Raw genomic sequence first — 27,960 nt, forward strand, 5'->3', positions numbered from 1 at the left:
GTCAGGGTTTAAGATGTCTGGTTCACCGCCACACCATTGCAGCTTTGCGACTTGGTTTGCCCTTGGCGCAGGGCTGGGAGAGAGAAAAGAGAAAAAAGAAATGGCATTTGCCCCGCACATTCTTCACCTTGCATGGGGCTCTTCTCTTTCCTGTCTAGAAAAACAGATTTTCTTGGAGTTTTCGTTGTCTGTGTCCTGTGCAGTTCTGCGTCGGGGTCACCCTCTGGTCAATGCTAGGTGATGAGAGAGGAAAGAAATACGAAACCTCTCCATATAAAGATTGTTATTTAAATTTGCGCTTACCTCTCCAATCTACCTGCTTTATTTACTTTTCAGTGTCTTCAGGTAGTGGAATTTTACATTTTGTTCAGAGGTTTATTTGTAATACATGGGTGCTAATAGGCTCTAGAGGGCTTACTTCATATTCCTTGGTACCAGAAGCTGTGAATTTGTAAAAATTCATTGTTTTATCAATTTACGGTCATGATTTCTGATGCTCAAATTGTCCTGTAAGGGGAAAGTAGGAGTCTCTTCAATGCTTCGGTATTTTTATTGTGATTACTTTGAATTCATAAATTAATTTTAAGGGAAAAAAATCTGTCTTTACAGTATAGTCTTCTCATCCACTTATAGAATATATTGTTTTCCTACTTATTGAGATCTTATATTAAGTATTTTCATATTCATTTTTCTCTACATAGATATTATAAGTTCTGCAGTTTTTCAACTATAGTTTTCCCCACATTGTCTTCTTACTGGCTACTGATGGTGGTGTATGGCAATTGCTGATTTTTATATCTCTGTTTCGGTTTTGGCATTTTTGTTGAATTTTTATTTTAACAGTGTTTCCACCTGCATTTCTTGTATTTTTAGGTAGACAGTTATGTCTTGTAATTATAATGGGAATTTTATCTTTCACTCTCTCTCTCTCTCTCTCTCTCTTTGGTAATTTAACGTATTGTCTCAGCCTCTGTTTAATAGTAGCAATGAGAGCAAGCATCCTGACCTCCTCCTTGATATTAAATAGAATATGTAATGTTTGGGGGCGCCTGGGTGGCACAGTGGTTAAGCGTCTGCCTTCGGCTCAGGGCGTGATCCCAGCGTTCTGGGATCGAGTCCCGCATCGGGCTCCTCCGCTATGAGCCTGCTTCTTCCTCTCCCACTCCCCTGCTTGTGTTCCCTCTCTCGCTGGCTGTCTCTATCTCTGTCAAATAAATAAATAAAATCTTAAAAAAAAAAAAAAGAATATGTAATGTTTGACCATCAAATATATTTGTTGTCAGTTTCTAGTACTGTATACTCTTTAAGAAAATTTCCTTCTGTTTTGAGGTTCTTACTTTTTAAAAAAAATTAACAATGGGTATTGAATTTTGTCAGATGCCTTTTTGAACCGCTAATAAATCTCCTTTTTTCTCCACATGAACCTGTTACTTGATTTCCTAATGCTGAACCTGTTTTGAGGTACTTAAAAAATATTTTTAAATTAACAGTGGGTATTGAATTTTGTCAGATGCTTTTTTGAGCTTCTGGTAAATCTGCTTCTCTTTTCCCACATTAATCTATTACTTGATTTTTTTTTAAAGATTTACCTATTTATTTTAGAGAGAGAACCTGTGTGCAAGCAGGGGGAGGGGCAGCGGGAGAGGGAGAGAGACTCTCAAGCAGACCCGACGAGGGGCGCAACCTCACAACCCTGAGATCAGGACCTGAGCTGAAACCAAGAGACTGTCCTAAGTGACTGAACCACCCAGGCACCCCAATCTCTTATTTGATTTCTTAATGTTGAACCTTTTTAAGAAAACTTTGTCGTGAACTCTGCTTGGTCATGATTAATGATTTTAATCCATTGCAAGATTCAAGTTGCTACTGTTTTATTTGGGATTTTTATACCTGGATTCATAAGTGAGATTATTGCTTATAGTGATTTTTGTCTTTTTGTTGTAGTTTTTCATTTCTGTTTTTTGTTTGTTTTCTGTCTTAATCTTGTTTACCTTTATATTCAGGAATATGCTGGTCTTATACATTGAATTGGGAAAGTTTTTATATTTGTCTAAGCTATGAAACGTTTACCACATATAATAGGGATTTAGTAGAACTTTCTAAGAATATAAAGGTATATTTTCTGGTAAAATCATCCCTTTCATTTAAATTTTTGCATCTGTTGTTATAAAGTTGTACATAGCATTCCACTTTTTTAGTCTCCTCTTTTTCTGTAGTTATGTTCTCTTTCTTGCTCCAAATGTTTGAATCTTTTTCCTTACCATTCTATGAAAAGTTTGCCTATTTAATGGTTCTTTTCAAAGAACCAATGTACTTTTCTTTTTTAACTCCTGTTTTCATTTCTTTTACTCACTTTTTCTTAATTTCTTTAATCAGTTCTTTTTCCCTATCTTCCCTGGGTTCAACTTAATGTTCTCTCTCTGGCTTCTTGAGTTTAATACTTAGTTTATTTTTATATATCCTTGCTTTTTAATGAATGACATTAAAGTGTTAAGTTTTCTTCATTATACCTGGCTTTATCTATGTCTTTGGTTTCAATTTGTAATGCTCTCACCATCCTTTCTAAATGGTTTGTCATTTCAGTTTTGATTTCCTTTTTAACCCAAGAGTTATTAAGAAAAAGTAGGGTTTTGCCTGTTTCCTGGTAGGTTTCTGTTTTTGGTGGTGGTGGTAGTGGTATTCCTTTATTACTAATTTATGCCCCTACTGTATTTTGGTCAAGGGAATGCTTAAATAATGCCTGCTTTTGGAAATTTATGAAAATTCTGTCAGTGGCTTGGTAAATGGTCGATTTTTATAAATATTCCATGAATACCAAGTGCTAGTAAATTTTATTTGGTAATGCTGTTCAAATCCTTTGTATCTTTTTGTGTTTTGTTTAATGTAATAAATGACATTAGGTTATATAAGAAAATGTGTATGTGTATGTTGGAGGTAAATGACAGGTCTAGACTATCCCAGCAAATATGAAAGGGGTTGACAGACAGATAAAAGAAGTATATCAAATGTTCGTAGTTGTTATAGCTGGGTTATGGTATCTGAGGTTTTGTATTCTCTACTTTTATGTATGTTTGAAATTATTAATAATAAACAGTTTTTAAAATCCTCCCTATCCTTATTTGTTTTTAGATTGCTTGATCTGTTGATTCCTGAAAAAGGTGTGTTAAAGTTTCCAACTATGTTTGATTGTTTTTCTAATCCTGTTTACTTGATATGTTTTGAACCCATGTGATTAGGTACATAAAATTTTACTAAGTTAAATTTACTTTTCATAAAATCTCTTTTTCTAATTTAATTTCCCATTTCTGTTTTTAATATTACCATACTAATTTTATTACTGTTTTGGTATATTTTTCCATATCTCTGTTTTCTTTCTTTCAGAACATTTTTTCTTGTGAAATGTAACTCACATATGGAAATATAAAACATGTAAGAAAAACACACACAAAATTCCTATAAATGTGAAAATGCAGACATTACTTAAGTCATATTCCTTGGCCACAGTGCAATCATTTTACAAAATACTAGTTGAAAGATAAAAAGAAAGGGACAAAGAAATAAAAATAAGTTTTTGTTTTTAAAACTTCTAAATAACTTATCCTAAATAACTCAAGGATTTAAAAGGAAACCAAAACTGAAAATGATAAACCGCTTAGAATCTAGGACAATTCATTTACAATTCAAAACCAATGGGATGTGCCAAAAGTGTAGAACAAAGAAGAAAATTTATAGTGTTAAATGCAACTCATTAGAGAGCAAGAAAGTACAAAAATAAATTGAATATTAAATTAAACCCAACTTACAACCTCTAGAACTAACCATTATCTGAGTTGGAGATAGTAATCACTTCCCTGTTTTCCTTTTATAATTTTTTCCACCTGTATATACATCCCTAAGCACTATCTGTACTTTTTTTTTGAAGTATAGTTGGCATACAATGTTATATTGGTTTCCAGGGTACAACTTACTGCTTCATCAACTCCATGTACTTCTCAATCTGTCACCATATGACTTTGTTACAATATTATTGACGGTATTTCCTCTGCAGTACAATTCATCTCTGTTACTTATTATATAACTGGAATTTGTACCTCTTAATAACCCCTTTATCTATACTATATTATACTATACTATGCTATACTATACCTGAACACTATACTTTGTCTGGCTTGTTTTAAAGCTTCATAAAAAGGGTATTATACAATACTGATACATTTTTCCTCTACTAATATGAAAGTTATACATTCTTTTTGAAAATATATTTGCTTAACTTTTTATTATGGACATTTTCAAATATGAACAGAAAGATTGGTGTAATTAAACCAATTTATGTATCACTCAGTTTTAATAATCATTGATACGTGCTCAGTCTTGTTTCATTCCTATCTATCTACTATCCCAACCCCTCGTTATTTTGATGAAATATTTCTGTTCTTTCCCTGGTTATAATAGGAATTACAGTGTTTTCAGATTCTCAAAATCTGTTAATAATCTTACTCTCCTCCTGGATAATAAGACTTTCGAACATTAGAACTCTTTCAACAATGTGTATAGTTTTCACAATGTAAGCTTTGCACTTCTTTTCTAAATATTTCTTCTTTTTGATGCTATTATTAATGGGATTGTGTTCCTAAATTAATTTCTGGATAGTTCATTGCAAGTATATAGAAATGCAGTCGGGGGCTTCTGGCTGGCTCAGTAGGTAGAACATGTGACTCTTGATCTTGGGGTTGTGAGTTCAAGCCAGGCTGGGTGTAGAGCTTACTTAAAAAAAAAATACAGTTGATTTTTATATATTGATCTTATACCCTGAAAACTTGCTGAATTTACTTATTAATTCTAATAGTTTTTTTTTAGGAGATTCCTTGGGCTTTTCTGTGTACAAGATCATGTCATCTGCAAATAAAGATTGTTTTATTTCTTCAGACGTCTTTCTTAGGGGAAAGTATCTAGTTTTTACCATTAAGTATGATGTCAGGTTTTTTTGTAGATGCCCTTTATCAGGTTGAAGAAGTTCCCTTCTGTTTTTAGCTTGTTGAGTGTTTTTATCATAAAGGTTTAAGTTCATGATGTTGAATTTTGCCAAATGCTTTTTCTGCATCTAATGAAATGATCCTGTGGTTTTTGTCCTTTGATCATAATATGATGATTGATTGCTGTTTAAGTAAGCGGTCCTAGGATAAAACCCACTTGATCACAATGTATAGTTCTTTTTATACGTTGGTTGATTTGCACATATTTTGGAAGATTTTTGTGTTTATATTCATGAGGGATAATGGTCCTATGGTTTTTCATGATGTTTTTGTCTGGTTTAGGTATTGGAATAATATTAGTCCTATAAAATGAGTGCTTCCTCCTATTTTTATGATGTGTTGGTGGTCATTCTTATTTAATTGTTGGTAGAATCTACTCTTGAACTCATTTGGGCCTGTGCTTATCTTTGTGGGATACTTTTTAATTTCTTTTATTCTCTGTGCTTGTTGGTCTATTCAGATATTCTGTTTCTTCTTGAGTCCTTTTCAGTGGTTTTCATCTTTCTAGGAATTTGTCCATTTCATCCAAGTTGTTAGCATACAGTTTTTCATATTTTATAATCCTTTTTATTTCTGTAGCTCTTCAAAGTATTTTGGGGGATGTTGTTTTCCCTTCCTGCATCAGATTGGTGTTTCTTCTAGGAATTCTTCACAGCTTTGGTCAGTTGACCCTTTCTTATCTTGCATCACTTTTGTGACTCTACTTAAAATATCTTTGTTGCTACTTAATGGACTTGGGGTAAGTGTAGGTTGATGGGGGCTCAGTCTGATCGTCATCCAGGTGTAATTCCATCACTTTGATTCTTCAAAATTAACAACCATTCTTTAATTTCTTATTGTAGTGTTCATTGTTTCAAACAATTTGTTGGTAAAAATAATCAAGTCTTTCTTTTTAAACTGTTCAGATTTTACTCAGAACAAATAAATGTTTATTTGTATTACTGATTTGCATTTGCTTGATCTAGTTTCAGAAGCCCTACGGGTGGCAACTGCTAGCCCAACTGCCAATACTACTGCTACTACTTCCTCCACCACTGTGGGTGCAGTTAAGCAAGAACCTCCCTACTCTACTTCATCTGCAGTAAATATCCTGGAAAATATAAACTCTACAGAACCCCCAAAACCCTGCGAACTTGATGGTCTTCCTTCAGACCAGTTTGCAAAAGGACAGGACACTGTTGCCATAGAAGGTTTTACAGATGAGGAAAACACAGAAAGTGGAGGAGAAGGCCAATACAGAGAGCGTGATGAATTTGTGGTAAAGATAGAAGACATAGAGACTTTTAAGGTGATTTGAATGTTCACAGGTTTTAAAGGTCATAGTTGAATGGGCGTGCCCTATAATAAGCCTTCATAATGACTTTAATAGTATGATCTAGCTTGAATTGCAAAAAGTTACATTTTGATAGTTATTCTAAGTTATAATTGTTGAATACTAAAATCAAACTAGCAGGTGTCAGATGTTTTGAAAAACAGTTTAAAATAATTTTGACTTATATCTGAGTTTTGTAATCATTTCTCACTAGTCCCTGTGCTGCAATAGATACTAGTAATTAGAGCTGTTTTGAAGTGTTAATTTTTTTTTAAGGCTCCCAACTCATTGTATCGTTAGGAGTTTGGAGAAAATGATTTTTTAATTTAACAGTTTAAAGAAAATAACAGGAATATGATGTAAACATAGAGTTGACTTATTTTCATGATTGCAAATTATAGAACCATGGGTAGAATGTCACATTTCATACTGGAAACTTGTAGCTGTTGTTAAAAAATAGGTGTAAGAAAATCTGATTTGGAGGGTTTTGTTTGCTTGCTTTTGATATTTAAATTGGGGCAGAGAGGAATGGCATTAAAAAGTGTAATGAGGAACATAACCTTCAAATTATCTGTATGCCTTCCATTCATACATTAATTAACTGCTAATATTTTAGCATATATGTTTCTGGTCTTTTTGAATACATACATGCTCTTATAAAATTTAGTCAATAATGGGCGACAGTATTATTAGGGGGAAAACTTTCCAATAGTTACACAAAAGGGTAATGGGCTACTGTGCATGTTGATGTCCTCCCTGATTCTGGAAGAATTTTAGCAGAGACCGAATAGCCAGTTTATAAGAATTATTGCAAAAGTTCAGGTAGGTAAAACAGAAGTTTAGCTAGACAGGTCTTTAATTTTCCTTTCAGCTCTAAGATTTCTATAAATCTAGAATCTGTTGTCAATTTTTATAAATGTGATTAATTCTGCATATTACAGGAGGCTTTAAAAACAGGAAAAGAACCCCCAGCGATTTGGAAAGTACAAAAAGCTTTATTACAGAAATTTGTTCCTGAAATTCGAGATGGACAAAGAGAATTTGCTGCTACCAATAGTGTAAGTAAAATGCTTCTTTACATTAGTCTTCCTGATTTTTTTGACAAAATAGTGATCCTGAGGAAAATACAGAATGATTTAAATTTAAATGTAATTTATATTGAACATTTATGATATAAAATAGCATAAAATTTGATACATGATACTCTGATAGTCTGATTTTAAAATAAAGTCAGTATGTAAATACCAGCTTTTTTTTTTTATTTTTTATTATGTTATGTTAGTCACCATACAATACATCCTTAGTTTTTGATGTAGTGTTCCATGATTCATTGTTTGCGTATAACACCCAGTGCTCCATGCAATACGTGCCCTCCTTAATACCCATCACCGGCCTAGCCCAATCCCCCACCCCCTTCCCCTCTGAATATCAGCTTTTTAAAATTAAATCACTTTATACTAATACGTAAGCTTTTTCTTTTTTTAATTGTGATTAGTCTATGAAGAGTTCATATGGACTCAGAGGCTATTATATTGATTATTCTGCCAGTCAAACATCCTTTACCAGAAGACTTACAGAAATGATTCTTTTATACTTATGTAGTTACTTAATAGCATCAAGTAAGTAAGCATCTGGTAATTAGCCAAATGAGATTGCTTCTATGGACGGGCTTGCAGTTAAGAATAAGCCTGAGGTCATTTTTATTGAGGGTGAAAAGTAGCCTGGCCAGAGCTGCATTTGGAAAACTTGAAGAATGGCAATGTAATGGTCAAGCCAACAAATAGTTTATGTACCGAATGTATAAGTATGTAATTCAGAGTGTTTCTTTCCTTAGTACCTTGGGTATTTTGGAGATGCAAAGAGTAAATACAAAAAGATATATGTGAAGTTCATTGAAAACACAAACAAAAAGGAATATGTCAGAGTGTGTTCCAAAAAGCCAAGAAGTAAGCCTTCACAAACTATCAGGTATTTATTTTTGTATGTAATATATTTATATAGAAATTATTGGAAGACTTATTTTTGGCTATGTAATTTTTAAGTTTATTTTTTTAGTAATCTCTACACCCAGTGTGGGGCTCGAACCCACGACCCCAAGATCAAGAGTCGCACATTCCTCTGACCAAGCCAGCCAGGCACGCTGGCAGTGTTTTATATAAAGAATTACATCAATTAGGGGCGCCTGGGTGGCTCAGTCGTTAAGCGTCTGCCTTCGGCTCAGATCATGATCCCAGGATTCTGGGATCGAGCCCCGCATGAGGCTCCCTGCTGAGCAGGAAGCCTGCTTCTCCCTCTCCCACTCCCCCTGCTGGTGTTCCCTCTCTTGCTGTGTCTCTCTCTCTGTCCAATAAATAAATAAAATCTTTAAAAAAAAAAAATAACATCAGTGAAAGAGCCTGATTTTTTTTCGTTATATACAAGTCTGAAAATTCAGTACTAGCTAATAAATGTAAGAAGTGATTCCTTTTGAAGTAATGAGATAGGGGCTATAAATTTCGTGACTGTCTGTGGTGGGATGGGCATTCTTTTATTTCCCAGAGTCCTTTGGGTGTCACCCTAATGTAGGGGGGAAAAATGGATGAGTCAAAAGATTCGAGTCCAGCTTTTTGTGACCTAGAGTAACACAACATTTTTGAAGCCCTTTTTTTAATCCAAAAAATGAAAATTATAATGAAGTTTCAAATTTTAAATGAAATGAATTTTGGAAAAAGTTGTAAAACCTGTGCATTACTAAGCAAGTGTACAATAGAATTATCATCATATTATTGTGATTCTGGGTTGTCTGGAACATGAACCTGGAAGATAGATGACCTAGCCATATTCCTGGGATCTCTATGGGAAAAGGGGATATGACCCTAGATATTCTCAATCAAATGCTAGGAAGGTCCAGTTTGATTAAGATTCCAACTTACTGGAAGCTGTGCACCTTTTTTTTTTTTTTTTCAATTTTCTTTTTTATTTAACAGAGACATAGCGAGAGAGGGAACACGAGCAAGGGGAGTGGGAGAGGGAGAAGCAAGCTTCCCACTGAGCAGGGAACCCAACGAAGGCAGTCACTTAATGACTGAGCCACCCAGGCTCCCCTGTGCACCTTATTTTATGATGAAATTATATCCACTTGAATCTCCAGAACTGACACAGCAAATCTTGAGGGGCTCTCGGACAGATATAGTTGGGTCGCCACATCAAAACGTGGTTCCACCAAAGCCTGGGAGTGTTTGAGATTGTCAGAGCTAGATAGAACTATAAAGAGATATCATGCATTACTTCCCAAAGCCTCTGATCACTGGTTGTACAACGTCATCCACAGGAAAATGAGTTCATAAAGGGAGAGAAGGAATGAAGAGAGAGAAGTAGAGATTGAATTAATAATAATAGTCCTTTAATACCTGAATATTGAATGTCAGTGGTTAGAGTGTATTTCAAGAGGATTTGGGGGGGATCATCGTTGGAGATGTATAGGACTTGGACTTCATTTTGGAGGTGTTGGTGAAGTAATCAAATATACTTCTCTTCACTAGCATTACTCCTTTTTGGTCTAATTTATTTTAATTTGACAAGATTTCAGTGTGTTAATGAAGTTTGTCGGTACCGTTGCAGAACTGTTCAGACTAAGCCAAGTAGTAGCAGTAAAACTTCTGACCCTCCAGCACCAAAAACTACAACTACAAAAGCCCCTTCCGTGAAACCCAAAGTTAAACAGCTGAAGGTAAAGGCTGAGCCACCACCAAAGAAACGGAAGAAATGGAAAGAAGAGTTTTCATCATCCCAGTCGGACTCCTCTCCTGAGGTCCATTCGAGCAGTAGTGATGATGAGGGTAAGTTCTCCGTGAAATGAATACCATGATGACTGCAGATTATCTACGTGAACAGAGAGAAGCAGTGGTGCTCACAATTCAACACTGTTTGATTTTTCAGGGGATTTACCTACCTAATTAAGTTCGGCCTAGCTTTTATAAAAATAAATTCAAAAAATACAGACATACATATATACGTACATACAAACACAAATTCACGTTCCTTGAACACTAAAAGAAAGCACGGTTTGCCCACACATACAACCTTGTAAAGTAGAAATAGCAGCGAACTGAAAAGACTGTTGGAGTTTCAACCATAGTGATGCCAGTTATCGATCTCTTTGGGTAGGATGGGGATTAGATAAGATGATTTATACCAAAAGTCCCATTGTTCTGAAGTTCTGAGTCCATGTTTATGCTAGAAGGGAAGAATAAAATGAGCCTAGGAAGCAGCAACTCTGCAACTGTGGTTAGTAGGGAATAGTTATGTATATATGTATGTATATGATAATGTGTACTTAAGTGTGTATTGAACATGTTTACCTATGTAATACCATTCATACCGCTGTGTATCTGCCCCTAGCCAACCAGCTGCCCTTGACTAAGCTAGGTAACCTCTCTGTGCCTCAGTTTTCTCTCTTATAAAATGAAAAGGTTGAAACAGATCAGCAGTTATCAAACTCCTTGACCTGAGAACACCTTTCTATACTTTTAAAACTGTTGAAGATACCAAAGAGCATTTTTGTAGGCTGGATGTAGGTATAGATGTAGATAATTGTTGTGGTTACTTTATTAGAAACTAAATCTGAGGAAGTTGTAAAACACAAGAACACACCAGCGCACATTCCATTAGCCATCAAGCTTGTTGTGTAATATATGTAAGAAACATCAAGTATTTCAGTCCAGGGCAGAGGTTGGCAAACTGGCCAGTGGGCCAGATCTGACCGGCAGCCTATTCTTATAAAGTTTTAACTGGAACACAGATTCATTTACATATTTTCAGATAGTTGCTTTTCTAATATGGTAGCAGATTTGAGTCATTGCTACAGAGAGCATATGACCATTCAGGCCTCTAATACTTGCCCCTGGCCCTTTCCAGAAAAAATTTGGTGACCCTTCTTCTGGAGCATAAAGTTGGAGGTAGGCAGAAAAAGATGGAAAGGACGATGGAAGGCTGCATATGCCAAGCTAAAGCTAAAAAGCCTGTAAGCCCAGGAGAGTCCCTGGAGGGATTTATGTAGGGAGAAAACATGGTAAAATTAGAATTTACAGGACATCATAGTTCAGGTATAAATTGAAAGTCTGAACCTAAGTTGCTGCAGTAGGGGTGGAAGAGGCGGACGCATAAGAAATTCAGGCTGAACGTGAATGATGAATTGGGCAGTGGGGGTGCTGTAGAGGTTGATGGCCAGGTTGGCTTCTGACATTACAAGTATCATTGTTTGGGAGCTCATCTTAAAGCTTATTTGAGTAGAGTAGAGTTGTAACAAAAAGTCTTCTTCAGTGCAGAAGTTTAGTTTAAATGTGTTGTTTTTAAAAGCTACTTAGGGGCGCCTGGGTGGCTTAGTCGTTGAGTGTCTGCCTTCGGCTCAGGGCATGATCCCAGCGTTCCGGGATCGAGCCCCACATCAGGCTTCTACGCTGGAAGCCTGCTTCTTCCTCTTCCACTCCCCCTGCTTGCGTTCCCTCTCTCGCTGGCTCTCTCTCTGTCAAATAAATAAAATCTTTAAAAAAAATTAATTAAAAAAAGCTACTTAGGGGCGCCTGGGTGGCGCAGTCGTTAAGGCGTCTGCCTTCGGCTCAGGGCGTGATCCTGGCGATCCGGGATCGAGTCCCACATCAGGCTCCTCCGCTGGGAGCCTGCTTCTTCCTCTCCCACTCCCCCTGCTGTGTTCCCTCTCTCGCTGGCTGTCTCTCTGTCACATAAATAAATAAAATCTTTAAAAAAAAAAAAAAAAAAAAAAAAAAAACTACTTAAAGTGTGCACATCAGAATTTATAAAGAAATTCAGTGCTTTGACTATGTGTGGAAGGCAATATACATAATCTTTGCAGTTTGCATTCCTGCCTACTGTTGAGAGTGGAGTGGTTTTGGTTCTGAATGTGCACACAGCCGTACCGCTTCCTCACATGACATTTGAAGATGAAAATTTTTCTTTATTGGTAACTTGAGTTGTTGCCACTAGGTGTCACTAATAGGTAAGCATTTTTAGTGCTTCTTAAAAAGGCAAATACGGATAATAAACAGATTTATAGGCTGGTGATTTTCAAAACTGTTTGTTTCAAGACTTCTTTATCATCTTCAGATTTATTGATGATTCCAAAACACTTGTGTTTTTGTGGCTTTATCTATTGGTATTTACCAAATGTCAATTAAAATAAATTTTTAAAATATTATTTAAAATAAACCCGTTACATATTAATATTTTTTTTAACAACTGAATTTTCCTAGACTAACAGTAGTTCGAAGAGTAGCATTTTCATATTTGCTTCTACATATATTATTTCGGCTAAAGTATATAAAGAAAACCCAGCCTTGGGGCACCTGGATGGCTTAGTCAGTTAAGCATCTGCCTTCGGCTTGGGTCATGATCCGAGGTCCTAGGATTGAGCCCCGCATTGGACTCCATGCTCAGCAGGGAGTCTGCTTCTTCCTCTCTCTCTCTGCCCCTCCCCCTGCTCTTGTGCTCTCTCTCACTCACTCTCTCAAATAAAGTCTTAAGGAAGGAAGGAAGAAAAAAGAAGGAAGGAAGGAAGGAAGGAAGGAAGGAAGGAAGGAAGGAAGGGAAAGAAAAGATGAAAACCCAGCTTTATGTAGATTTGTAGTTGGGAAAGGGTAGAATATTTTAATTAAAATATTTTAATTTTCAGACAATTATGGATATTTTTATTTGATACTCAAAGGTTTTTTATTTTATAAACTTGGCAAGTAGTAGTTTCTTCAACTTCTCATGCTTGTTACATAAAATCTATTGGTTTGTCTTACCCCCTGAATGTATCTTTAATCCATGAATGGTTTTGTAACATTATCCATTGGTCATGTGAAAATATCTGTTAGCTGATTAATGTACATATTCTATTTCAATTTTTTCCACATTTAAAAAAATTGTGGTAAAATATATATAACATAAAATTTGCTGTTACAGCCATTTTTAAGTGTACAATTCAATAGCATTAATTATATTCACACTGTTGTGCAATTATCACAACTACCTATTTCCAGGACATTTTCATCACACCAAACAGAAACTTTGTAACCGTGAAGCAATAACTCCCCATTCCCTTTCCCACAGTTGCTGGTAATCTTGAATCTACTTTCTGTTTCCGTGAATTTGCCCACTCTAAATATCTCATATAAACCTGCCTGTCTTATTTCACTTAACATGATGTTTTCAAGGTTCATCCATGTTACAGCATGTTTTCACATTTATTGCTTTTTATGGCTGAATACTATTCCATTGTAAGTTTATCCATTATATGTTCATTCTGTTTATCTTTTCATCTGTTGATGGACACGGGTTGTTTCCACCTTTTGACTATTGTAAATAATGCTACAGTGAACATTGGCATACATATATCTGTTTGTATCTTTTTTTCAATACATCTAGGAGTAGAATTTCTGAGTCATATGATAATTGTATGTTTAGCTTTTTGAGGAACCGCCAAACTATTTTCCACAGTGGTTGCACCATTTTACATCACCACCAGCAATGCATGGGGTTCCAGTTTCTTCGCATCCTCACCAATATTTGTTCTATTTTGGTTTTGGTGTGTTGTTGTTGTTTATTGTAGCCATCCTAGTAGGTAAACCTAGTGGTGTCTCACTGAAGTTTTGATTTGTATTTCCCTAACAACTAATGATGTGGAGCGTCTTTTCAAGTGTTTACTGGCCGTTTCCTTATCTTCTTTGGAGAAATGTCTCTTCAGATCTTTTGCCCATTTTTTAATTGGGTCATTTCTCCTTTTGTTCTTAAGTTGTGGGAATTCTTTATATAAACTAGATATTAAACCCTTATCAGATATATGATTTGAAAATATTTTATCGTGTTCTGTAGGTGACATTTCACTTTTGATTATGTCCATTGATGCACAAAAATTTGAAATTCTAATGAAGCCAAATTTATGGCTTTTTCTTCTGTTGCTTAGACTTTTGGTGTCATATTTAGAATCCATTGCCAAATACAAGGTCATGAAGATTTACCCCTATATTTTCTTCTAAGAGTTTCATGATTTTAGCTCTTACATTGAAGTTAATCATTTTTACAGTATCAAAAAATAACACTAATACTACCACTGATCTCATCAGTGAACTCCTTAAGTGTTAGGATGTTGTCAGCTCATAGTGGTAGATACACGTTTTTCAAAATTCTAATTTTCATTTGAAACCTCAAATTTTATCATTGGCAGCAAATGCTCTCAGTTGTTTTCATTGAATGACAAGTTCACTTCATTAATTTTTAAGAATACCAAGTCTGCCAAATACGCAAGTCTGAATGGGCATAGTGTGTATGTCAATCATCCTTTCAAGTGAAAATGGTGTCGGAGGGGGAGAAAAGTGGCTAGTTCATCTTGTAACCCAAACAGTTGCATAGAAACTCTTCCTAGAGATAACCATCATAATTCATGACAGAAGTGCTGTGTAGCCCTCATTTTATCACACAGAATATTAAGACATTTACTCAATAGTAAATACAAATAATAATTTTTACTGCTTCGCCAAGGACTATTCTTTTTTTTTTTAATTTTTTAACTTTTTTTATTAAGTGATCTCTACCCAACATGGGGCTCAAACTCACAATCTCAACCTCAAGAGTTGCATGCTCCACCAAATGAGCCAGCCAGGCGCCCCAAGGACTATTTTTAAGTGAAACTGGCTTTTCCCCCTCTTACAGTGAATGGCAGTGCGATGGCAAAGTATATGGCTGCTAGTACGATTTGGTGTCACTGCCCTGATGTATGCTGAGGCACCAGCAGTTTTACCCATCATTTTTATAAATGCAAACAGAGTGAAAAAGATATATAACATTTAATACTTTTATGAAAACAATTTTGAAATCAGAAAAAGGATCTTGGGGGAAACCCCAGAAGGTCCTTGGACCATACTTTAAGAGCTGCGATTAAAGGCTATGATAATTGTTAATAACAAAAAATGCAGCCAAGTAAATTTTAAAGATTAATTGGCTTTATTTTTCGATTCATGAATCAGGCAGCATCCCATCTAGCAAGTAGAGGGGAGCTCAAAAAGACTACAGAAGAGGAAGGGTTTTTAAAGGTAGAGAGAGAGTGGAAAAAATTAAATTATTAGCAAAGAATCCATTGTTTTAGGCAAGGCCACCCTCCTAAGGTGGAATGAAAGGGGTCTATCGGTAAATTTGCTAGTGCTGACCGGGAAATTCCCACATTGATGGGTTAAAGGTTACATTTCCGGGGGCTTGAAGCTACAGTTCGGTTAGGTGTTAGGAAGTCTTGGTTGTTTACTGACTTTGGGCCTTAACCTAAGTGACACCATTTTGGACCTGTGGGGTTTTTTTTTTTTGTTTTTTGATTTTTTTTCTTTAGCAAGTTATGTATTTGAATGAGAAAAGTAAAAATTGAGGAATTTCTAATCTTAGAGTTTTTGCCATTGAATTTCAGTGAAATTTTCTCTCTGCATGTGCTGTTTTATATTTTTTTTATAAATTTCTTACAAGCCTTGGCTCTAGACCAGAATTTTACATAATGTAAGTGTAGAAGTGAAGAGGAGATGGCTGCATGTTAACTTACATGTTAGGTGTCTTATGGTTTCTTTAATCTGGGGAACCCATCAGTGCTGGAGTAGCACAAGCTGGTGGCAGATGTCTGCAGTGGGGCCAGGGGAGAAGAAACCGGTTCCTGTGGGGCTGACGTTTACAAATGCTGGGCTGGAACTGGGCTTCAGAGTCACCTGGGAACCTTTAGAAGTATGATATTTGAGCTTCATTACTACTGGTACCGCCCCCTACCCACCTACCACCTACGCCCCCCCCCCCCAAAAGATTTTGTTTTAATAAGTCCAGCAGTCTGGGTTCTTTGTTTTGTTTTGTTTTGTTTTAAAAGCTCTCTAGTGATTGCGATGTACAAACCAGCTTTGAGACTCTCTAACCCGGGATGTTTTTCAAAGCCAAATGGGCAAAACTTGAATTTGAAGAAATTTTATCTACAGCCTTTTTTCTGCTTATAAAACTCTTGTTATAAATAAAAGTGTTTTTAAAGTTATTAGGAAGGATATTTAATATTTCGTCTTTTTACTCTCCCAGAATTCGATCCTCCAGCTCCCTTTGTCACTCGTTTTTTGAACACAAGAGCGATGAAGGAAACCTTTAAGAGCTACATGGAACTGCTTGTTAGCATTGCTTTGGACCCTGACACAATGCAAGCCTTAGAGAAGAGCAATGGTACAGTCTGCTAAGTAGTACTTCTTGGTGGTGCTTCATGGATCTTCTTTATTCTTGGCTGTTAGTTACGTGTTTAATATATGGATTTTGTTACAGATATCCGTACATTGTCAGTTCACAAATCCATGATATTGATTCTATAAAGTAGTCCTATAATTCTTGAATTGTCAGTACTTGAACAACTTTATATTGAATGTATTTTTATTGATTTCTACTCATGGAAAAATTATGTAACTACCCACAAGTCTTCACTAAGTGTCTGTATTACATGCAAGGTCCAGATGTCAATAGATTCTGCTTTCTAATAATTGGAAAGATGAACTGGATAATAGTGGCATAAAGATTAAAATCATATATTTGTGTCTAATAAAAGATACATCACAGAATAATTATTTTCTAACCAATCAATAGTAAAACAATGCATGCATTGTGTTATATTCATTAATATTAGTCCTTTATACTCTTCCTTTAGTAACTTTTTCTTACAGTAAAATAGAGATGAAATTAATATCTGAAATAAACTGGTGATTCATTCATTTAATGTTGCTCACTAATATTTACCCCTCAGCTACTATGGCATTCTCCAAGGACAACTAAAAAAAAGGAGCAAAAGGATTAATGAGACAGTTTCCATTACCTTCTATCGAAATGAATTGTATACATGTGCAATCAAAGATAGTAATAAAGAAAAATCACTAACAATATACTTCAACAGCAGTGCCTGATAATGCATATTTTACTTCCGTACACTGTGATATACACCGTTCTGTTTTAATCCCAAAACAGTTCAGACAGCCATGTTGTAGATGAGGACAGTGAGGTCCACAGAAGTTAAGCAACCTGCTTAATAGCCCACAATTTCCAAGTAGCCGAGAAAGGATTAAAATCCAAGGGCTAATTTCTGGTCCGTCATTTTTTTTTTTACCGTAATCAGAGATAGTAATCTGTACATCTGTCATTTTAGAATCATGCAGAGCTGGAAGAGATGTAGAGATTACCTAGTCTAAAACATTTATTTTGTAGATTAAGGCTCAAAGGGATTAAATGTATTTCATAGAGTTATAGAACAAGTTACTGGTAGAATAACCACAATTAAAACCCAATAGTTAATTCCCTAGCTCGGCATTTTTGCCATTATATGTTTTTTTCACTCAATCAAATCTCCTTGGTTCGTAGAATATATATTTCTTAGTACTGGTCGTTTCTGGGTAGTTAGATTTTAATTGATTTTTTTTCCTGATGCTTATCATTATTTTATGATTTTTCTCCATTTGCTATAAGGGGGAAAGACATTACTTGTTCTGTTTTAAAAATAATCCACAAATGTTTAAAACTTTGTTTTGTGAAATGTTAATTCTTAACATTTTTGAAAAGATTTAATCACTACTAGAAAGATAAAACTGTCAAGGTGTGTTATAGTGACCTTAGAATGCATTCCTCGCTAAAGGACTTTTTCTTCAATAAGAAGGCGTGTTCTTTTGCTGGTCGCTGTGCTGTGGTTGTATTCCAAATATAAAGAGTCATTTCATTCAGCTACGAAATTAGTAGCCAGATTCTGAGGATTATATATACATTTTCAGAAACGTTTACTAAAGGTGATTAGTGTTATGAAATATATTATTATGCTGATAAATTAAAAAATAATCTAGTAACCTAAAATATTTAATACAGCACCAAAACTAATTAATAGTCTGATGAAAGTGCTTTTCTTAAAGGAGCTTAAAGTTTTTCTAAAGCTTCTTTAGAGAAAGGAAGTGAACGGTTTTAGTTAGGCATCTTTATCATACTTTTACTCTCCCCTTTTCTGGAATAACTGTTTGTCTCTTGTGTTTTTGAAACTGGATTTTGATAGTTTTTCTTCCCTTACTTTTTCTTTGGCCCAAACTACAGTTAAATTAAGAATGTCATACTTGGGGCGGCACCTGGATGGCTCAGTCGTTAAGCATCTGCCTTCGGCTCAGGTCACGATCCCAGTGTCCTGGGATCAAGCCCCTCATAGGCTCCCTGTTCAGCGGAGAGTCTGCTTCTCTCTCTCCCTCTGCTGTTCCCCCTGCTTGTGCACTCGCTCTCTCTCTCTGTCAAATAAATAAATAAATAAAATCTAAAATATATATTTATATATCTATATTTGGTATTTTATAGAATTTTATAATGTCAGATAAATCTATATCTTGTAATACAATTATTGTTTGGATGATAAATGAGGTCTAGAGAAATTAAGCATTTTGCTTCCTGGTCACTTATCTGTCATCAGTCAATTCTAATGGCAGATACAGGTTTAAACCCAGGACTTCTGATCCTGTCCCCCTGCTATGCTGCTGCTTTCTCGCTTGGCTATTGCAGACCTATTTTTCAAGTTAGTTTTTGTTCAGAAAGCTACGTGTCCACTATATTAAAAGTAATATTTATATACGCCAATGAATTTAATGTCTTAACTTTGAGGAAAAGTTGGATTTTTAACACGTGTTTGTGTTGATAGTTTATCCTATTAAAATCAATTTTTATTTTGTTTTAGATGAGCTACTTTTGCCTCATATGAAAAAAATAGACAGCATGCTGAATGATAACCGAAAGAGACTTCTCTTAAACCTTCATTTGGATCAGTCGTTCAAGGTATTTCCTTCGGATGATTTATTAGCAACTCACTGGTGATCATAGTCTTGAGTGTAATAGGCAGGAAACTTATGAAAGTCAGTCTCAGTTTTATACAATTTTTCACCCAATGAAAATTTGATTTTTATTCATTATGAATCTGTTTAGCTTGTCTTTTTATTAAGCCCATTCTTAGTGTTAATCATTTGCTTTTCCCTGCTTAAATTCATTTTTTAGGCTTTTACATTCATCTAGAATTCCTTCTACATAATTTCCAAATGTTTTCAAAAGTACTTCCTTTAAACTGCCAAATTTCAGTCATTTTTCTTTTAAATCTTTTCAAAATTTTCATATTTCATCTATGATTAGAATTGGCTTTTCCTAAGCATAGTTACTGAACTTCCCTCACATGCCTGATTTACTCAGTATCTGAGGAAAAACTGGTCTTAACATAATGGCAGATACATGTAGTTATATCCGTTAATGTATCTGGGAACTCTAAATTGGTTTTGGTGTTATCAGAAATATGGAACAACAAAAAGCTAATCTAAACACAAAATCTATCACAGAAGCTACTTTGTAGTCAAAAAATTTCCAGCTTTTCTTATTGAAATTATAAAATACAACATTTAGAATCATTTGGTCATATCTACCTTGGGAGAAGTTTTTTTATGCATTTGTATAGCTCTTTATTTTTATCAAGAGACTTTATTTTTATAGCAGTTTTAGTTTCACAACAAAATTGATTAGGAAGTGCAGAAAGTTCCCATCTACCACACATGAACAACTTCCCCATTATCGACATGTCCCACCAGAGTGGTGCATTTGTCATAATTGATGAACCTACATTGACACGTCTTTCTAACCTGAAGTCCATAGTTTGCGTGGCTCACTCGTGGTGTACCTTCTGTTGGTTTGGAGAAAAGTATAATGACATGTTACCTACTATTAAAGTGTCATACAGTAGTTTCACTCCCTGAAAATCCGCTGCACTCTATTCATCCCTCCCTCCTTCCCCACCTTACCTCTGGCAACCACTGATCTTTTTACTGTCTCTGTAGTTTTACCTTTTCCAGAATGTCCTATAGTTGAAAACTGTACCATATGTAGCTTTTTCAGATTGGCCTCTTTCACATACTAATAAGAATTTAAGGTTCTGTGGCATCTGGCTGACTCAAAAGGTAGAGCCTATGACTCTTGATCTCAGGGTTTTGAGTTCAAGCCCCACGTTGGGCATAGAGCTTACTTTTAAAAATAAAAAAGATCGAAAAAATCACTCGTTTAAAAAAAAAAGAATTTTTCTACCATGTCTTTTTATGGCTTAAGAGCTCATTTCTTTTTACCGGTGAATAATATTCCATTGTCCGAATAATACCAGTATATCTATTCATTTACTGAAGGACATACTGGTTGCTTCCTAATCTTGGCAGTTATCAATAAAGCTACTATATAAACATTTGTGTGCAGGTTTTTGTGTGGATATAAGTTTTCAACTCATTTGGGTAATTTGTATAGCTTTTTCACATCCCTATTTTATCTGAACACATAAAAGTAAAAATTGACTCATTTTAGCTAGGTGAAAATTAAAGCTCTGAGGTTGAGTTCAAAGTTAAAAGACACCAGAGGTGCCTGGCTGGCTCAGCAAACAGAGCATGTGACTCTTGATTTGGGGTTGTAAGTTTGAGCCCCGCATTGGGTGCAGAATTTACTTTAAAAAAAAAAAAAAGTTAAATGACACAACCTACTAATTGTCCTGTATTCTCTACTGACATTCACTTGCAGAGAAAAAAAAGTCAAAAGGTAGTATAAAACCTAGTATTAAGAATCTGGTCTACTGACTCCTAGTCCAGTATTTTCTGCAGAGAAGAGAATGCTGTTATGTGGGTGTTTTCTAAAAATTTACTAAATCTTAAAAATGACCAGTTTTGGCTACCCATTCTATTTTTAAAGATTCTATTTTTTTTTTTAAATAATCTCTACACCCAACATGGGGCTCAAATTTACAACCCCAAGGTCAAGAATCACATGCTCCACTGACTAAGCCAGCCAGACACCCACTGGCTAACCATTTAGGATAGTTAAACCAGTTCTCTAATAACTTGTATTAAAATAAGGCCACCACTTGGAACTTAATAGATTCAGTAGCTATTTAAGGCTCATGCAATAGTTTATGACGAACAACTGAAAAATTAGTTTTCATATTCTTATTTTCAAAGAAAAAAGCACAAAATTTCTAATTTTGAAATTACAGTTGTTAATTTTGATTATTTTCATTTATAGGAATTAACATTTCAAAGCCAAAATACATACATAGTACTACAATATAATTTTCAAATAGTAAAGTATTACAAATAGATTATAAAAATTAAAAGATTTTCTGTTCTTTAGAAATAATTAACATCATTACATATGGTGAACTCAATAACTTTAGGAATCCTAAAGCCTTTTGAAGTTAATCATGTTCTGTTTTTCTCTGAAATCCGTGTGCTTCCAATCATCTTTAGCATCTTGTCACAAAAGGTGCTTGGGGACTCCGAGTCTGGAAGAGAGTTGGCCCTGAAGGTTGTAACTGTTTATAAAATGGTGTAGCTTATCGAATGGGAACTTCGTTCTGAATAATAAATATAATGGGAGCACTTGAACCCTTTTAGTGTCAAAATAGTAAATGATAGTGGTAACTCAGTTTAATCTTTTAAAACAACATTTTTTTTTTTAAGTAAACTCAGTGCCCCACTGCGCCAGCTGGGTGCCCCTCAAAACAGTACTTAAACTGGTTAAATTTAGCTACAAATATCATTGAGTTATTTTTTGTAGTTTTTCATGTCCAGATGATTTGCCAAATAGATAAGGGCAAAACATGCCAGAGACTTTTAAAGAGTGGACTAGAATTGATTTGGCCACATGGCCACTAAGTTACCAGTGAGTAACTACTGTGTCATTGTGGCCAGAAAATGCATCAAAGTCTGTTAGACTCTTCATACAACTGAGGTCAAAAGACGCAGAGAAGTGGTGAAGCCAGAGAAGTATTGTAATGCCCCTTGTTCTCACTGTTCTCATCAGGGAGAGATCCCGTTCATCTGGGATCGATGCATCTTTATAGCAGGGCTTGGCCCAGAGTCAGGGTGTTGACAGTGGTTGAATTGGTAGAGCTTGGAAGAAACCCACGTCTCTCTTTCTCCTACTCTCTCCTAAAAGCCGCAGAGAGGCATTTCTAGAGCTCCCTGGCTTGTTACGGAGTCCCTAATGTGCCATGTGCCCTTGGCATAAAGCAGGTCATAGGGTAAAGTTCACCCAGATTCGAGGGATGAGGAAATAGATTCCACGTCTTGATGGAGGAGGTACAAAGAATTTGTGGCTCTGTTTAATACCCACGTGTATTTCTATATTGTGTATATTTACCACACCCCACCTATATACATGTGTGTACCATATATAAATGTATGTATATAGTTCTGTATTTTTTAAAATAAGTTTTGAATAGCTGGAAGTAGTTTGGATTAGTTTTCTTCTGATGTCAGTTATTTTTGCTTTATTTTAAAGAATGCTTTGGAAAGCTTTCCCGAACTAACAATAATTACTCGAGACTCTAAAGCAAAAAGTGGGGGTTCTGCTATTTCTAAAATCAAAATGAATGGGAAAACTTATAATAAGAAAACTCTAAGGACTTCTAAAACAACTACCAAATCTGCACAAGTAAGTATGCATGGATTGATACGATTATATCTTTTCTAATTAATATAATTATACCTTTTCTAGTTAATATAATTCCTCTTTAAAATATTGAAACAAGCAAATACTTTCCTCTATTGTTATTATCTGTGAAGTCTTTTCAGGTGGGAATGAGCAGCTCCAGCTCAAGGAACAGAGACTCCATCTTACCTTGTTTTTCTCCATTGTCCTGCGCAGTATCTGCATGTAGTTAGTGCTTGCAGGGTTTTTTTCTTTTTTAAGATTTTGTTTATTTTATTTGAGAGAGATTGAGAGAACGAGTGGGAGGAGGGGCAGAGGGAAAAGCAGACTCCCTGCAGAGCAGGGAGCCGGAGGCAGGGCTCCAGGGCTGGATCCCAGGAGCCTTGCGTCATGACCTGAGCCAAAGGCAGACGCTTAACCGACTGAGCGACCCCGGTACCCAGTGCTTGCAGATTTTTAAAATAGTTGAATAGACAAGGAATTACCTGATGCCTGTATTTATATTTTCTATATTTTTTGTCATTAGATACAAATGCGTACAGATAAGTGAGTGTGCACATATTCCACAAGATTCAGTATTCCGTGTCTGTAAAATTACTGCCTTTTTAGAAATCAGTTTAGTGGGGCGCCGGGGTGGCGCCGTCGTTAAGTGTCTGCCTTTGGCTCAGGGCGTGATCCCAGCGTTCTGGCATCGAGCCCCACATCAGGCTCCTCCGCTGGGAGCCTGCTTCTTCCTCTCCCACTCCCCCTGCTTGTGTTCCCTCTCTCGCTGGCTGTCTCTATCTCTGTCGAATAAATAAATAAAATCTTAAAAAAAAAAAAAAAGAAATCAGTTTAACAACGTATCTATTTCACAACAAAAATATATTCTGTAGAAACACATTTCACAAAAGCATAAAAACGTATGCTTTTGCTCATTGTGCAATTGTAAAAACTATCCAGTTATGCATCACCAGTGGGAAACTGGATAAATGAAGAGCCATCCAGATAATGTAATACTGTGTACTTTTAAAAAAGAGACTCATTCATTCTTTCAATAAAATTTTTTGAGTGCCTATTGTGTGCCAAATACCATTTTAAGTACTAGGAATAGAACTGTGAAAAACGATCAAAATTCCCTGCCCTTATATAATTTATAATGGTTGGGGTTTATATTTAATAAATAGAAAGATATGCAAGTTTTAGTTAGGTTAGAAACAAGTTATGACACATAAAGTTGCAATACAATATGTGTAGTAGGATTGCCTTCCCATTACAGAATTTGTGTCATTAATATATGTTATACATGAGAAACTATGGAAGAATATATACCATGCTTTTAACCTTGTTTATCTCTGAAGCAAGAGATTATACAGATTCTTTTACTTTATAAGTCATCTTACGTGTTTACTGTTTAAATTTTTCTGCTTAAATTTTTTTTGGAATACTGTGTGTTTATATTCAGAAAACAATGAAGAGTCTAAAATACAGTTTAAATTCTTATTTTTGAATAAGCCTCTTGTCCATATTTAAGCCTATATCTAGCCATATTAGTCATTTATTTTTAACATTCCCGTTGACACTTTTGGTCTAGTATTTTTGTAAAAGTATTTATAGCTCAAACATTCTGTGAAATAAATATGCCTATAAACTCTTCTCTTTTTATAGGAGTTTGCTGTTGATCCAGAGAAAATACAGCTGTATTCTTTGTATCATTCACTCCATCATTATAAATATCATGTTTATCTGATATGTAAAGATGAGGTAATTTTTTTTCATTTATTTAAAAAAGAAATGTTTTTCTGAACTTTAAGGAGACTATAGCTGGAGTCTTTTTTAATGTCTTAAAGAGAATTGTTAAAAAATACATGTGTCTGCATTGTCTTATAAAGAATGTTATTCTGAATCTCTCTTATGTGTTGTGCTCATACTAATCTGAGGTTCTTACAGGAGCTGTAAGTGGTAATGTTTTTAAGCTGTTATGCTTGCTTTACATTGCCATAATAAATGGTACTTTATTTCATTTTCTTCCCTCATAATACATAATGATCCTGCTTTAATTCACTTCAGTCACTGTTTTGATACCCTGCCGTCTTCCTTATCACTAGAATGGCCTTATCCCACTTAATTGCTGAGAAAGGGATTTTTGTGCGTTGGCAGGAAGAAATGATAGTTAAAATTTAATTGTAACTTTTAAGTATTATAATTCAAGTTGCTCAGAAGTTGTATATAATACAATAATACCACTTCGTGTGGGATATAATGATCAATTTCCTCAAAGCTTAAATGGCTGTAGACTATCTTTTTTGATCAGTACTACCAGTTTTTTAACTAACAGGTAAGTTGGATTGAGGCTATACTTATGTATTTGATGATAAGCGGTGGAAAGGTGTTCATAAATCTAGCCTCTAGCAAAGGAGAAAATAAATATGGTCACGCAAAATATGATGACTATTTTTACAATGCTCTGAAATGCAGAATTGACCCCAAAATTTGTCACTTACCTTTTAACACAATTGGAAGGAATTCAGAAGCTTTGAGCCATTTTTTTTCTAGCCTTCCTCTTTGCCCTCACGGAGCTAAAAATGATAGGGTTAGGCTTCACCCAAATTTATATGAAATAATCATTCTCCATGGATGGAATTTTTTTTAATTAGTATTTGTAGGTGGTATTCATAAAATCCTTTTCATTCAAGATATAGAAACGGTAAACCCTCACGAGGAGCTAACAAAGTGCTAAGTATAAGCTAATGTGATAATTCTCTTTATTTTAGATTTCTTCTGTGCAGAAAAGAAATGAAGACTTAGGACAGGAAGAAATTGTTCAACTTTGTATGAAAAATGTAAAATGGGTGGAAGACCTATTTGAAAAATTCGGAGAACTTCTAAATCATGTACAGCAGAAGTGTTCCTAACATTTCCACGACAGTTCTATGTTACAGCACTAATGAACTGGCGGAGGCGGGTGGTCACAGGGGGTGTAGGGCCTCAGATAAGTGAATATCAGGAAGTGGTCTCCTGCGGGCACACCTGCTTTGATCACAGAACTTACATGATGACCTCTGCTAAAGGACAGTGGTGCTGCCAAGGAAGTCAGTCCTTTGGAAATGGACCTAAAATCCCACCACATTTTTATCCTAATGAATGATTTTTCTATTTTGTAAACCATTGGGTAACTGAGTTTTATTTTCAGAAATGTTTTTTGACAAATGATGAAGCATGCACTAAATATAATTTTTCTTTATTGCTAGAGAGATAACACTTAAGTAACTTGATTATTTTTTTTCCTGACTCCGACTAAACACCAGAAGGAAAGAGAGGTGGCACCAAACGCCTGTGTTTATATTCGTGTCTGGCCACAAAATGGAAAGTGTTGTACATTCTGTAAACAGATCTGGTGTGATGTGACATTTTGTATGAGAATATCCTCAATTTAAAATATGAAATTCAGAAACTACATTCTGCTTTACGAACTCCTTTTACTCTTAACATGTTCAGGAAACTGGATGTGGAATTGGTGCAATTCTAGGACTGCTTTTTTGTGTCAAATTATATTGTAATGAAAAAACAATGACATACTATTTTCCCTATCTCAAAGAAAAGTATTTTCCTTTATACTGTTTTTTCCTTTGGAAAAATTTTCAATTGTACATTTTATTTCACTAATAGTTGTATTTTTCACAAGGAAAATGTGGTTATAATTATGTTTGATGTATCTGTACTACACTTTTCATTATTTTCAGTAAATCTTATTTAGTTATATATTGAATTTCTATTGTGAATTCTATCTTGAGGTAACCATTTTTGTTTATACGGATCTGCTTCAGTGTTATCCAGAATATGCATTCAATACTAGAATTAGTGTAGCTTTATAAATGGAGTTGTGTTAGACACTGCAGTCATTTTCTAATTCATGAAAATCAGTTCCTTACTAAACTAACACTTGATTAACCGATTTGCCAAAGTCAAAAATAACCACCATTATCCATTTGGAAGAATAAAATTTATACTTTTATAATTAGGCTACATGCAGTGTTAAACACAGCTTACCTAACTCTTAGAACTGGAAGTGGTAGAACTCTCCTTTTGGTGCCTTTCCAACCTTCATACGTGCTATTGTAGCTTTCTTTAGTTTGATAGCTAGCGTTTCAAGTAGTGTAGCTGAGACAGTGAATGTATTAGGTTCAACATGACCTTTTGTTTTATTCGTGTTTGCCAACAGGATGCCTTATTTGTTTGAGAAAAAGATTTACTAGTGTCCTTCTAAACGATCTCCTTTTTTAGGATTCTAAAGAAGTTGTTAATCATCATACTTTTTGTTTCTTTTACCACCATTTAGTGCCTTAAGTCCTATCAAGAAAGCAGTGTTCCTGCTCTATGCCCAAATAAGAGGTGCTTATGTGGACACTGCTGTTGTCTTGATTTTGAGTGAACAGGCCAACTTCTTATACCTAAAACCTTGGTAAACTGGCAAAAAAATTAAAGATAACATGTGACTTGATTTGAGAATAAAACATTGTAGCATTGGGTAGAAAGTGAGTATCTGAGTTAAGCTTACATATTTATTTCTGGTGGTTATCCTATTAAAAGCAATAATCCTTAATCCAACAATCTTTGTACCTGCCATTAGACAAGGTAATAATAGAAGTTTCTCTCAATGGTTAAAATTTCCGATTCTGAACGTTTTTTAGAAGACCCGTTTAAACGGTTTATTGTGAAAACAAAAGTAACCTATTAGATTTGTTTTGCCTAACTCAAATGAGACTTACCAGCAGTGAGAGCATCATAGAATTGATTTGCTAAGTGGAGAAGAGTAGGAAGCAGCCATATTTCTTTCTGCTATTGACTCTGGACAGAATTGGTTTCTTTCATTTCTAAAGTGCAGAGTAGATAACTACATCTCCTAATGTAATGTTATACGTACATGTCTTTACTCCCCCAGCTTACTTTCCTGAATCATTGATGGTTAAACATTTTTAAAAGCCGTCATGAGTTTAGCTAACACTTGAAGTACATGTTTGAAATCACTAGCCACATCTCCTTTGTAAGGCCCATGGAAAACAGGGACATTTCCTTCAAGTTGATCGTATGTTTCCTATAGAAAATAACCCATTTCCTTTTCAACTGCAGTTGCCCTGAAAAGTG

General features: G+C 35.2%; 1 protein-coding gene across 5 annotated transcripts in view; it reads left to right on the forward strand.

Moving 5' to 3' along the window:
• QSER1 (glutamine and serine rich 1) overlaps nt 1-26,579 on the forward strand; it is a 72,232-nt gene extending 45,653 nt beyond the window's left edge. For all 5 annotated transcript variants that reach the window (XM_045808544.2, XM_045808547.2, XM_045808545.2 and 2 more), the window contains 9 exons: nt 5,999-6,321; nt 7,287-7,403; nt 8,180-8,313; nt 9,946-10,163; nt 16,417-16,554; nt 19,070-19,167; nt 22,687-22,839; nt 24,484-24,579; nt 25,590-26,579. In XM_045808544.2, the coding sequence (XP_045664500.2) occupies nt 5,999-6,321; nt 7,287-7,403; nt 8,180-8,313; nt 9,946-10,163; nt 16,417-16,554; nt 19,070-19,167; nt 22,687-22,839; nt 24,484-24,579; nt 25,590-25,730 (1,418 nt within the window). In that variant the 3' untranslated portion in view covers nt 25,731-26,579. The remainder of the gene's footprint in view (nt 1-5,998; nt 6,322-7,286; nt 7,404-8,179; nt 8,314-9,945; nt 10,164-16,416; nt 16,555-19,069; nt 19,168-22,686; nt 22,840-24,483; nt 24,580-25,589) is intronic.
• Nucleotides 26,580-27,960: the final 1,381 nt, after the last annotated feature.

Source organism: Ursus americanus, chromosome 24, assembly GCF_024610735.1.
Source record: "Ursus americanus isolate L20-20 chromosome 24, mUrsAme1.1.p, whole genome shotgun sequence".
Lineage (NCBI taxonomy): Eukaryota > Metazoa > Chordata > Mammalia > Carnivora > Ursidae > Ursus > Ursus americanus.